Source organism: Pteropus medius, unplaced genomic scaffold (genome assembly GCF_902729225.1).
Source record: "Pteropus medius unplaced genomic scaffold, Ma_sr-lr_union100, whole genome shotgun sequence".
Classification (NCBI taxonomy): Eukaryota; Metazoa; Chordata; class Mammalia; order Chiroptera; family Pteropodidae; genus Pteropus; species Pteropus medius.
Genome location: NW_024350319.1, coordinates 5,878,328 through 5,890,957, shown reverse-complemented (window position 1 = coordinate 5,890,957; position 12,630 = coordinate 5,878,328). Strand labels below are relative to the sequence as shown.

General features: G+C 34.4%; 1 protein-coding gene across 2 annotated transcripts in view; it reads left to right on the top strand.

Annotated features, from left to right (window-relative positions):
* The window catches only part of NEGR1 (neuronal growth regulator 1), a 771,677-nt gene that overhangs the window by 588,436 nt on the left and 170,611 nt on the right, over positions 1-12,630 (top strand). For both annotated transcript variants that reach the window (XM_039838594.1, XM_039838595.1), the window contains exon 5: positions 3,086-3,206. In XM_039838594.1, coding sequence (XP_039694528.1) covers positions 3,086-3,206 — 121 coding nt within the window. The remainder of the gene's footprint in view (positions 1-3,085; positions 3,207-12,630) is intronic.

Below are 12,630 nucleotides of genomic sequence, written 5' to 3'. Positions count from 1 at the left end.
ACTTAAAACTGCTATTAAAAATTTTATTTAAAAATTTACAACTCCAAATATGTCCCTCAGAACTCTTCTACTTAACTCCCAGTTAAGTCAAATGAAATCATCCTGGATTCCTGTCTTTATTTTACATCTGTCAAGATTGGCTCCAACTTTACAACAGACTCCAAAATCAATCACTTTCCGCTACATCCAGTGCTACCACCCTAGTCAGAGCTGCCAATATCACTTGCCTGACTTACTGCAATAGCTTTCTACTAGTCCTCGCTTTCATCCTGGCTTCACTATGGTCTTTTCTCAACATGATAGCCAGTGATACCTTTAAAACAAAAGTCAGATTATATCCCTCCTCTGTAGGGGTTCACCATTTCACTGAGAGTAAAAGCTAAGTCTTCAAAATTACCCTCAAGGTCCTACCTGATTTTCTTCATTTGGCCCCATGTATAACTCAAGGTTTGCCAGAGAAATGGAACCAATAATAATAATATGTGTGTGTATGTGTGTGTGTGTGTATCTGTATACAGTTGACTATTGACCAATGTTGGGGTTAGGTGTGCTGACCTCCAACATAGTTGAAAATCCACGTGCAACTTTTCACTTTCTAAAAACTTAACTACTAATAGCCTACTATTGACCAAAAGCCTTACTGATGATGTAAACAGTCGATGAACACATATTTTGTATGTTATATGTATTATATGCTGTATTCTTATAGTAAAGTAAGCTAGAGAAAAGAAAACATTAAGAAAATAATAAGGAAGAGGAAATAAATTTACAGTCCTGACTGTATTCATTGATGTCGTATGTTTACGACGTCCATTTACAAGATAAATCCACTGTCTGTCAGTACCTACATCAATATTATCTTACATGACACACAACATTGTAGATGTTTTACGCATTATTAACACTAGATATCAAAAATGAAAAGATAAAGTGAAAAAGAAATTCATATTTATTTACAGGTATAATGATTTGTGCCTTAATACTGAAGAAGCAGCAGTAGGATTACTTTATGGTAGCCTAGTGTAATCGATATAATTGCTTCACAGTAGCTAGGACATCTCTAAAAATTTTCCAATATATTTATTGAAAAAATATCGGCATATAAGTGGATCCACACAATTCAAACCTATGCTCATCAAGGGTCAACTGTATATACACAAACATATATATAAACAAATATATATATATATATATATATATATACACACACACACACACACATATATATACACACACATACATATTATATATGTACATATAGATATAGGCATAGATTAGATATAGATATAGTTATGGATAAAGAGATTATGTTATGAGGAATTGACTCATGTAACTATGCAGACTGAGAAGTCCCTCGATCTACTGTCTGTAAGCTGGAGACCAGGAAAGCCAGGGGTATAGTTCAGTCCCACTCTGAAGGCCTGAGAACCAGAGGAGCCAATGGTATAATTCTCATTCCTAGGGAAGAGGAAGACTGATGTCTTAGCTCTAGCAGTCAGGCAGCAAAGGGGTAAATTCTCCTTCTGCCTTTTGTTCTATTCGGGCCCTCAATGGGTTATATGATGGGCACTCACTTTGTAGAAGGCAATATGCCTTCTACAAAGTTCACTGATTCAAATGCTAATGTTTTATGGATACACCAATAAATAATGTTTAGCAAATATCTGGATGTTATGTGACCCAGTCAAGTTGACACAAAATTAAATATCATACTCCATCTCCTGCTAGTCTCTCACTTTCTCTCTGCTTCAGCTACACTGATCATCTTGGTGGTTCTCAAACAAATCAGGCTTGCTTCAGTTTTAGGTCTTTATGGAAGCTGTTCCCTCTTCCTAGAAGACTTTCTCCAGATAGCCACATAGCAAACTCACTTATTTATATTTTTTTGCTTATATCTCACCTTCTCAATAAGTCCTAATCAAATTACATAAAATTGAAATCCATTCTTTGTTCTGATTTCTTTTACCTTGCTTTAAATCATATTTCTTATCATTTTCTAACATTTTATTTAAATTACTTATTTATGATATTTACCACTTACAGTCTGTTTTCCCACCCCCTACCCCATCTAGAATATAAGCTTTATCGTGTCAAGGAGTTTAACTGCTTTGTGCATTGAGAAATACCTGACATGTATTGACGGCTCAATAATTATTTGATAAATAAAGGAATGGCTGTTCTACAAAGAAGTTTTTTAAACATTTTGTGCCAGGAATTGTGCTCTGATCTTTAAATATGCAAACTGAATCAGATATTTGCCCTGCCTCAGACAGCTAACAAGAAAGCCTGGGATACTCATAAATAATTACAATACAAGATAAAAAGTGTTTGGTATGAGAGATTTAGAAAACTATTCAAAGAAGAGAAAGCTTTTTTTAGCCAGAGCAACAGAGAAGAGTTTAGAGATGGAGTCACCTAAATTAACTCTTGAATCTGTGGAAATGAGGAAGAATAGCATTCCAGGTAGAAGAAACCACAATTTAAAACATGACTAAAGAGCTATAGCATGGGGAGTATACAAGAAAAAACCAAACAATATTGAAAGAGCTTAGGCTTTGAGTTAACATGCCTGACTTCAAATCCAAATTCTACAACTAAGCAACTGTGTGACCTTAGACGAATTACTTAACCTCTCTGAGCTTTGGTTTTCACATTTATAAAATTGAGGTAATACTATCTAGCATAGAGTATTGCTATGAAGATATCATGAACATAAAGCACCTAGCCCAGTGCCTCCCAATGATCACTCAATAAATGAGAGCTATTATTGGAGTATAGCTTGACTGGAGGACAAATGAAGTATTTCCCTTACCAATGCCATTTTTCCTATAGGAAGCAAGACCAAAATGTATTGCATTTACTCTACACTCTGTGGGAACATTCATCTATTGTCTAACTTGAAAAATGAAGCTAAAAGTGACTAGTCTAGTATTAGAAGCATAAAACACTGAAAATGTGATGCATTGGCCTATCAGGTATAAGATTGCTTTGAATATAGAAAGAATAGGAATATATGGATGTGTGTGTTATATTTCTGCTGAAGATTATTTTTACTTACCCACCAGTTTTTTTGTTTCTTTTTCAGTTGCTCCTACTATTCAGGAAATTAAATCTGGCACCGTGGCCCCTGGGCGCAGTGGATTGATAAGATGTGAAGGTGCAGGTGTGCCGCCTCCAGCCTTTGAATGGTACAAAGGAGAAAAGAAGTAAGGACTTTGTGATTGTTACTGTTTCAAGCACTTTGAGCTAATGTGTTTGTGTTTCAGATACTTACTTTAAGCAATTTCTTTAACTGGCTTGAATGATTCTCAACAGTCTCCTCGCAGGCAGGCAGACCATAGGGGCCCATGTGGGAAGGGAGAGTAGCTAATAGCATCCAGAAGAAATGTCCACTTTGGTTTATACCATCTCAGAAATGCCTGCAAAGCTCTCGTAGCTGATGTCTTTTATTCCTTCCCCTCCCCTCTAAACTAGCACACCATTGTTCTTGCTGGCAACCATGTTTAATAACCAAGTAAACCCACTCTTCAAGGACTTGCACAGCCTCCACGAGAGCACTCCAAAAGCAATCGGAGCTGCTATGTCTGCCTGGCTTCCTTGGTAAACCTCAACCCTTTCACCTGTCTCACTCTCCTGCAAAATATTCTAACTTTTTTTTTTCCCAGAGGGCACTGTATTTCAGATAGTCTATTACTAAAGGGGCTGTAGAGGAGATAAAATCCATGGTTAAAGGACTAAGCAATGTGTTTTTAAGGGTATACTAACTTCAGCTCTGTATGAGTGTGCCCTTGAGAAGCCTCAGAAAGCCTTGGCAAGAGCTATTGAATGAGAGAAGTCAGGACTCTGCTACTTTCTCTTCATTTTCACTTTGTAGGCTCATTCAAACCTCTTTAGCTGATCTTATCAGTTATCAAAGGAGAATGGGACTCCAGTGGATTAACTGAAAAGCATAATGCAGAGGGAGGGATATTTTCTATTATATATATATATATATATATATATATATATATATATATATATATTCTCTCTATATATATTCTCTATATAAAAAAATATATTTTTTTTTTTGCTTCAAAATTAGGGAAGGAGATATTCAAGAAAATGTTAGGTTGAATCATATGAAATGGCCATTTTTCAGTCAAAAATGCTAATTATTGGCAATTTCATACTATTCAACATATACATATGGGGTTTACTTCTGTCATGGCTCATATTTAATTACAGCTAAATGTCTTAACAGAAAACTAGTGAAATTACATAAGAACTGGTGATGTGGATATAACATAAGTAGGTACTTTGTTTCTAAAACTGTAATCAAAAGAGGATTTGTGGAAAATATTTTTCTTCTTCAATATCGGCCTTAATAAGCATATCCCTAAAACTATCTCATTTGTTCCAAAGAACTGACTATGGTTTTACCTAAAATTTTTTGTAGCTATTTTATATGCAACCTCTTCTATAATTTGGGATATCCAATTTTTAATTCTTTTTACTAATTAATGTTTTCACTAATGCTAAATCTACCTCCTTGTGGCTTCATGGAAGCCTCCATATTTTTATGTATTTAGAATAAGATAAATCTCTCCAGGGTCACCCTTGTCACACTGTGTAAGATTGTATATCCGCCAATATAACCTTTCTCAGATTCTGATTATTCAAGTTGAGATGTTTTTCAGTTTGTGATTATCTTTATAGACAATTATCGGGAAGAGTGGGTCTCAATCCTTTGAAAGTTATTGTCACCGTTGAGGCCAGTTGGAGTTAGGTGTCACCTCAATGGCAGCGGGGAAGGGGAGGGATAACGATGGCAAGAAGTGTAGTTAGCATTTTTCCTTGGTTCACTTTCATTGATGCAATGAAGAATCGCAGGTCAGTGAGATTTAGAAAAGATTTATTAAAAGTATATTTTAGAAAGACAAAGAATGTCCCAAGGAGGCACATGGTTTCAGTAAAGAGCTATAACAGAGTGCTATAACTATAATAATGAAAAAAGGCAAAAGGCCCCAGAAGTGGGAATGTCTGCATTATATTTAGGCCGTGGTGAGTGGTTCCAAAGGCATTCCTAGATGACTGGTAAGTGAGGTCATTTTGATTGACACTTGGCTGCTATATAACTCTCTGCTTAGTGCATGTGTGCATATCCAGAATTCTACTACCATTGGAGTGTTCTTTGGGCAGTCTCTAGGTTGGGCTCTTATTTCTTTGTTCCCCCGTCACTCATGTCTGACTACCTAACATTATGAAACCCTTTACTTAAATGCAGTCTTATTTGGTAGCCCAAAAAGTAATATCTATGAAAGTAACAGTTCTCTGGTAGATATGGGGTAAAGAGAGCCTCAGTTCTACCTGTTCAGAATCCACCCTTCCATAAGACATCCTTGAAACCCCCATCCCCCAATCCCCGGTTCTCTACCAAGGAAAAGAGTTTACATGATGACTTAAACTATTTTACGTATCTTTTAAAGTCACTTTTGAGTCTGTGTCATTCCCTTCTTAAAAGCTAACAAACAATTATTCCCAGTAGTACAAGTGAGAACTCATTCATTAAAGTACATTTTACTTTTAATATTTTGTGAGACAATGTCCTAATTTTTTTTTTCCTCTAACTCTCTTTTTCTTTCCTAAATGCAGCAACCATTGTCAATAAAGGCTACAATAATACTTAGTCCACTTTCTTGGCATACAGCAGATATAGCAAAAGTCCAATTGGTCTCATAGTCTTAACTTCAGTGATTTTTTTCTCTACTGAAGGGATAGACTATAGCTTTATTGGATGTTCAAAGGAGTTGGAAACCACTCCTAAAAAAGGTTGATTGATTCTCCCCAATCAATGCCTCTACCCCAACACACTTACACACCTAGAGAAAATCTAGGAGATGTGAAAGTCGAATGTCCTTGTAGAAGAGAAACATAATTTTATTTCAGAGAAAGGTATACTTTTATCATTTGTTAGGATTATGTTTGGGGAACTATTCAAATGATCATACACCACTGGAATATATAAATTTTTCTCAAAATTATAGTAAAACAACGTTGAGTATATGCAGGGAATAAGAGAGAGATGGATTCTCGTTGTTGAGTTATTGTTACACTCACTAAGTAGATCTACCACGCTAGTTTCAGGGCCCAGGCCATTCAAATATTTACCTCATCAAAATGAAAAATTAACAAAAGCACCTGCTATTTGATGAGTAGTGTTCTAAATTGTTAAATAAACATTAACACAGTTTATTTTCATAATTAACCTCTAAGATTGATGCAGGACTAAGCGAATCCCCCTGAGTGGGGACTCAAGTCCTACACCTGCCAAAAGATGGTCCTTGATTCCACACAGGAAAGAATTCAAGAGCAAACCAGAGTTAAAGATAGAGGAACGTTTATTATAGAAAGAATAACGTTCCTCAGACCTAGACATAGTCTCATCTCTAAGTCAGAGAATGAGACTCTAAGTGTTTGAGAAATTGGATTTATATCTGTTTCTTAGTTTCTATGAAAAATTACTGATTATAGGAAGTAAATAATGGAATGAATGGTTGGAGTTATTTTTAACTTGTGCAAGGTACAGCTTAAAGTCATTGTTTTCCTGTTTTCCTTTCATGATATAAGTATACAGTGTTAAAGGTATGGGTAAATAGTTGTTAGTAATCTCAGTAGGAATCTTCTTTTATTCTTTAGGTTCCTTGTGGTCTGGCTGATCAGCCAGGTTCCAAGTCTAACAGCATGTAGCAGGCTCTGAATTCCACTTGATTTAGTCAATCTCTGTAGTTCTCATGCCTCTTTCCTGTATTAAAATAAATACTATCATTTTTCTCATCATGCTTGGGAAAAACCAAAACACAGAGTATTTTCAAGTAATTTGCACAAGTCCATGCAGTTCGTGTCAGAGCTTAGATTTGAATGCAAGAAGTCTTGCAAATCTTCATGCAGAGTCCGTGGATTTACCCCCATACAATGGTAAATCCATCGTATTAGGTCATGGCCCCTCAGAATCTATCAAAAAATATTTGAAATGTCAATGTTAAATGCCAAGGGTAAAGGCATTGCAGGTCAATTATGAATTAGCAAATGAAAGACCACACATTAAAAAACGTATAATTTCATAATTTATTTAGTCAAAGACACAAAAATAGTGGAATCAAGAGACACACGGAGAAGAAATAGAAAAAGTATGTTTCCAAGTTGTTTTCTTGACCTCAAGGTGTCCAACCAGAGCATGAAGCTGTCAGAGACCTTGTCAAAGTAGAGGATTTTTTGCAAGATCTAGAGTTTTATTGCCTAGAGATCCTTTGTACTTGGGGCATACAAAAATATTTAAAAGTAATTTACAGGCTTTCTTCACTTCTACTTAAAGGAATGTTTATAAAAATTCATTTCTTTTAAATCAAGATCTTCAAAGCCCAATCTTCATTACAATAAATTCTAAACAAATACATGAAAAATAAATTAAAAAACAGGGACAGTACCCAAACATCCCTAGTCTTATCTCTACATACAGTTCTTCTGCATCCTGTAAAATCTATCGCTATGTACTAATAATGATCCACTTGAAACCTCTAAGAAAAAGTCTTGTAAAATTAAGCACAATTTAAGAAAAGAAGAAAGCAAATACTTAGCGAAGGAAAATCACTTTCTAGGCCCTCTAATACTTTTATGTCATTTATTCCTCAAACCTCTATGAAGTATGATTTATTATCCTCAATTTACTTATGACAAAATTGAGACACAAGAGACTTAACATAACCTGTCCAAGAGCAACTTTAAGTTGCCATCAGGATACATTTCAGATTTGTCAAGCTCTTAGCCCATGGTTTTTCCCCGGTATACATTGCCATTATTAGTTATCTATTGCTAAGTTACGAATTAACCCAAAACTTAACAGCTTTAAAGAGTAAGCATTTATTATTTCAAACAGTTTTTTGAGTTAGGAATCCAGGGCCAGCTTAGCTGAATGGTTATGGCACAGACTCTCTCATCAGGCTACAGTAAGGATGTCCTTGGTGCTGGTCATCTGAAGGCTTGATGAGGACTGTAGGATCTTCTTCCAAGATAGCCCACTCACATGCTTGGCAAATCTGTGCTGGTTAATAACAGAAGTCATCAGTTAATCACTATGTGGACCTCCTCACAGGACTGTTTGACTCTCTCTATGACATGGCACTTGACTTTTCTCAGAACTAATGATAAGATAAAGCAAGGTAGAATCTTCCATATCTTTTCTGAACAAATCTCAGATGTCATGCTCTGTCATTTCTGCAATACCATATTAGTCACACAGAGTGACCCTGTTCAATGTGCATGAGAGGAAACACAGGGATGTGAATATTGAGGTGAGAATCATCAGACACCATCTTCAAAGATGCTACATGGTCTCCCTCATGGATGACGTAATTATTTTTACTGGGAATATTAGCTACTTGACTTTTAGCTTATTGCATTGTTTAGATAAGTATCATGAGAATGACCAAAATTATATATTTATTATTAAAATATTATCCCTTGGTATAAAACGGTCATTTTTTAATAGTATAGTCTCAACATACCTGTCAGGGACAGTATGATTAATTTTACTCCATATACATTTAAATATTGGAAAATTTAGAGTTGTGAGTTAAACTACAGAGAAAACCACAAATTTAAACTTTTTTTTTAATAATAAAGAAGATTGATAAGAAGAAATATACTCCTTAAATGCATTTAAAGGACATTTTTGGAAGAGCAAAGTACTATTAATCAAATCATGTCTTTGATGAAGTGAAATTAAGTTAATCTATGGCTTGAGAACAGTATGTTCATTTACAATTAAGGCTAAAAACATCAATTAGATTTTAATGGACTAAGGTATTGCAAAAAACATGAGATTTGTATCACTTTGTGAAGTTGTCATTACCACCTTTTTTTAGATCAGAATTTTGCTATTTGATTGCTTGGTTGAATTCCCTCCTCCTTTTTTTTTTTTTTTAGAGTTCCTCAAATCCTAGCATGAGGCCTAGAAAGACATGCCTACTGATTTCTCAGGACATTTAACTGCTCCAGGCTTTTTAAATAATATTTTATTTGTTTGGCCTGTTTCCAGGCAAATGACCAATAACAGCAATGTTTTTTGGAATTCTTTAATTGCAACAAATTTTTTTTCTTAATCCTTCATCATAATTTAAGATAGGAATACAAAAGTTACAAATGAGGTAAATACAAATTACCTCCATGAATGAAAAGTGTATGGTAAAACATTAAAAATTATCAATATATCAGTTAAAAAACAAATGTGTACCTAAAATATGGAATGTTTTGTATTTGATGATGAGAACCTATAATATTTTGACTTTTTAAGCAGTAAATTTCACATTTAATCTATGCATTTTAAGTCATTCTTTACAAGAAATATGATGTCAGCACATCTCTCATTTTAGAATCCTGTTAATTATTCAGTCTATACCACTGCTTCAGAGGAAATGTGATGAGCATTACCATTTTGCTTTATTGTAAAGGATTAGTAATCTTTGTGCATGAAACTTATATGCACATATATGTACAAAACATATACAGATACCATTGAGTAGATAGGAAAATGTCTAAAATCAACCACATAGAGTATGCTAAGTTCACTTTGCATGGAGGTATGATGACCTTTTACAGTCAGGCTAGGTTTTCACTTTAGGAAATGATGATTTTTCATTGTTGGCTTTACAGAGGTGAAATGAACTTGAGAAATCATAATGAAGCGAAATGACCTTTCCTCTCCTTTTTCCTGTTGTAGGTATTTACTACCTGGTCATCCAGACAGGCCATAAATTTCATCTAAGTGTTCACTTTGATAAAGGAATATGAGAAAGAGGTTCTTCTTCCCTTCTTTTATTTTCAAAGAAACTAGAAAATGAATTAAAATATTTCTCTTTATCTTCAGTGATCCTCTTTCTTTGCTGTTTTTCTTCATGTAATTTATTTATGTCAAAGGTATGAATACATTACATTTATGTAACACATTGTGATTTTCAAAGCATTTTCATATATGATAGTTTTGCAAAATGTGCACATTTTTACATTTCTCTTACACAGAGTCAACTCTTCAAGCTTGTAGTGCTACATGAGAGAGATAGGGAAAAAGAAATAAAGAGGTAAATATATAACAGTAACCATTTAAATGGTGTAGACTTGCTACACTGCTCAACATGTTTCAGAAAGACATACAATGGGAGACATACCTCACTGCTCCTTCAACTGGTCTTCATTCCCATATCCTTCTGACATTGTAACTCTCCTTTCTAATATCACTTAGAATATTAAATGCACACGTTGAAGATGGTACTTAATATGACATGGTTCTAAAACAAAAGCCAACTACTGGATCTGGTGCTCAACCATGGAGAGTGATATAAAAAAATAGTCCATAACACTTTTGGAACAAATACCCCTATGAATAAAATATAAACATTAACAAAAAAGACCAATATATGCACACTAATTTATAACTTATGTATGTGAATATATGAACTATTATATTGCATACATTAAATGACATACAACAGATAAAATTTAAAAGATGAGATTCAAATGGACATAAATGTACATTCTTAAATTAACATTCTACTATTTTCTTCCCACACTCCAACAGGTCACTTTGTACCTACCTTGGGGTACTTGCCCTCCACTTTTAAAAATCTTATAAAGTATGGTAGTTTAAAGCAAAGAAATTTAAGAAATTTCCAAGGCCAATTTTTATGACATAGCTCTTTACCCTACATGCTGACTGTGCAATCTTGCAATGCATATTATATAACTCACTCTACACAATCTTACCCATTCCTTGCATCATTTTAACTAGATTAAATCTGAGGAAAAGAACTGTATCTCATAAAGGTGAAATGATGTGTTGAAAAGAAGTAAAATCTAATTCTGAAGAAACAATGGGCAGTGATAAATATGTTTATGGCTTTGGTAGTGTTGGTTTCACAGGTATATACTTATCCCCAAAATATATACAATTTAGTGTATGTCATATGTACAATATAAATATGTACATACTTGTATATGTCAAATTATACCTCAACAAAGTGATTTTTTTAAATAAAAAGCAAAATCAAGCCCCTAATTTTCTGTGTCAGGATAGTCCTCTTTCAGATTTTACACTCTAATTTTGATTACTCAGAATAAATCCCTTCTCTCTCTCTCTCTCTCTCTCTCTCTCTTTCTCTCTCATTTTCATTCTCTTATTCTCAAGGCCATTTTTACAAGAGTGAGCAGTTACATGTTTTGATTTTGAAGGGCACTGGAAATAGTGTCATTATCACCCTATGTTAAAGATGATCTTCCTTGCTGATCTCAGATTTTACTTCGACATTCAACAATATGCATTGGGCACTATCTGTGAGATAATTTGAAAAATTTGAAAAGGAAGTAAGTTCCTGCATCGAAGGAACTTGAATTTCTAATGTTATCTCTCTATTATTGTATTGTATTACTTTATTTGTTATTTTATTAATTACATTCTAATGATATTTTGCTCCTTTTAATACCCAAAGTCTTATCAGTAAAACTCCATCACCTTTCTGATGACTTTGTCATCTGAGGCCAGGAAAGTAAAGGGAAAATATGTGAAACAACTGGGAGCATTTCAACTACTGAGAACTTGTGAACACATGTACATGTAAGACATAAATACATATTATTATATTTAAAACTTGGAATCAGTTAAACAAAGTTGAAAGTAGGCCATCTCCAGTTTGCAAACTGTGACTAAGAGTTTATGATTTGTCATAAAAATTACCACAATGAACTAAGTACTTAGTAAGAAAATCCTAAGGGAATCTTAAATAGAGTCCAGGAAAATGCACAGCAAGAGTCCATTGAACTCCAATCAGAACATTAACAGTTGCTTCAAGGAAAGGCGGCTTTTGTGCTGGACACCAAATGATGAATAGCATTTCTAAATGTTGCAAGGGGTCAAAAACATGGGCAATGTCATGTAAGCATTATGTGGAGAGTTTTTTATGCCTTGTGCTACAGAATGTGAAATCCAGTGTTATAAGAAGTGAGGTTAGAAAGGCACCTTAGGGCAAGAATTGAAATGTCTTAAATGTAGTGATAAGACATTTGGACTTGATTTCATAGGCATTGGGAAACCACTGAAGAGCTTTCCAAGAGTAGTAAAATGATCCACTCGCTGTCTGATGAAAGTGTTTCTTGGAGCAGCTGGGAGTAATGGAAGGGAAAGATGTAATATGGCTTAAACTGAAATATTGACTGCACAGTTAAAAAACAAGAGAGAAAAGGTGGCATTTCAGTGGCTGATTAGATATTTAAAAGGATAATATGAAAGTAATTTGAGTTTTCTATCTCAGTGACAGGTAAATGGTAAAGCCATTAACTGAAGCTGAGGACACAGGAAAAGAGATTTGGAAAGGACCGGGCTAAATTTGGATTGGGACACACTGAAATTGAGATGTTCACACTGCATACACCTTCCCACCAGTACAGCTGGAATGTGTTTGTGTTCTTAAATTTTTAGTTATATTTAAAAATTAAATATCCGATCTTGTCACTTTATAATTGAATCCCTTTAGTAGTTCTTCGGTGTCCATAGAATTCAGTTCCTAATACCACAGTGTGAAATGGTAGGCCTTCATGTTCTGGCTT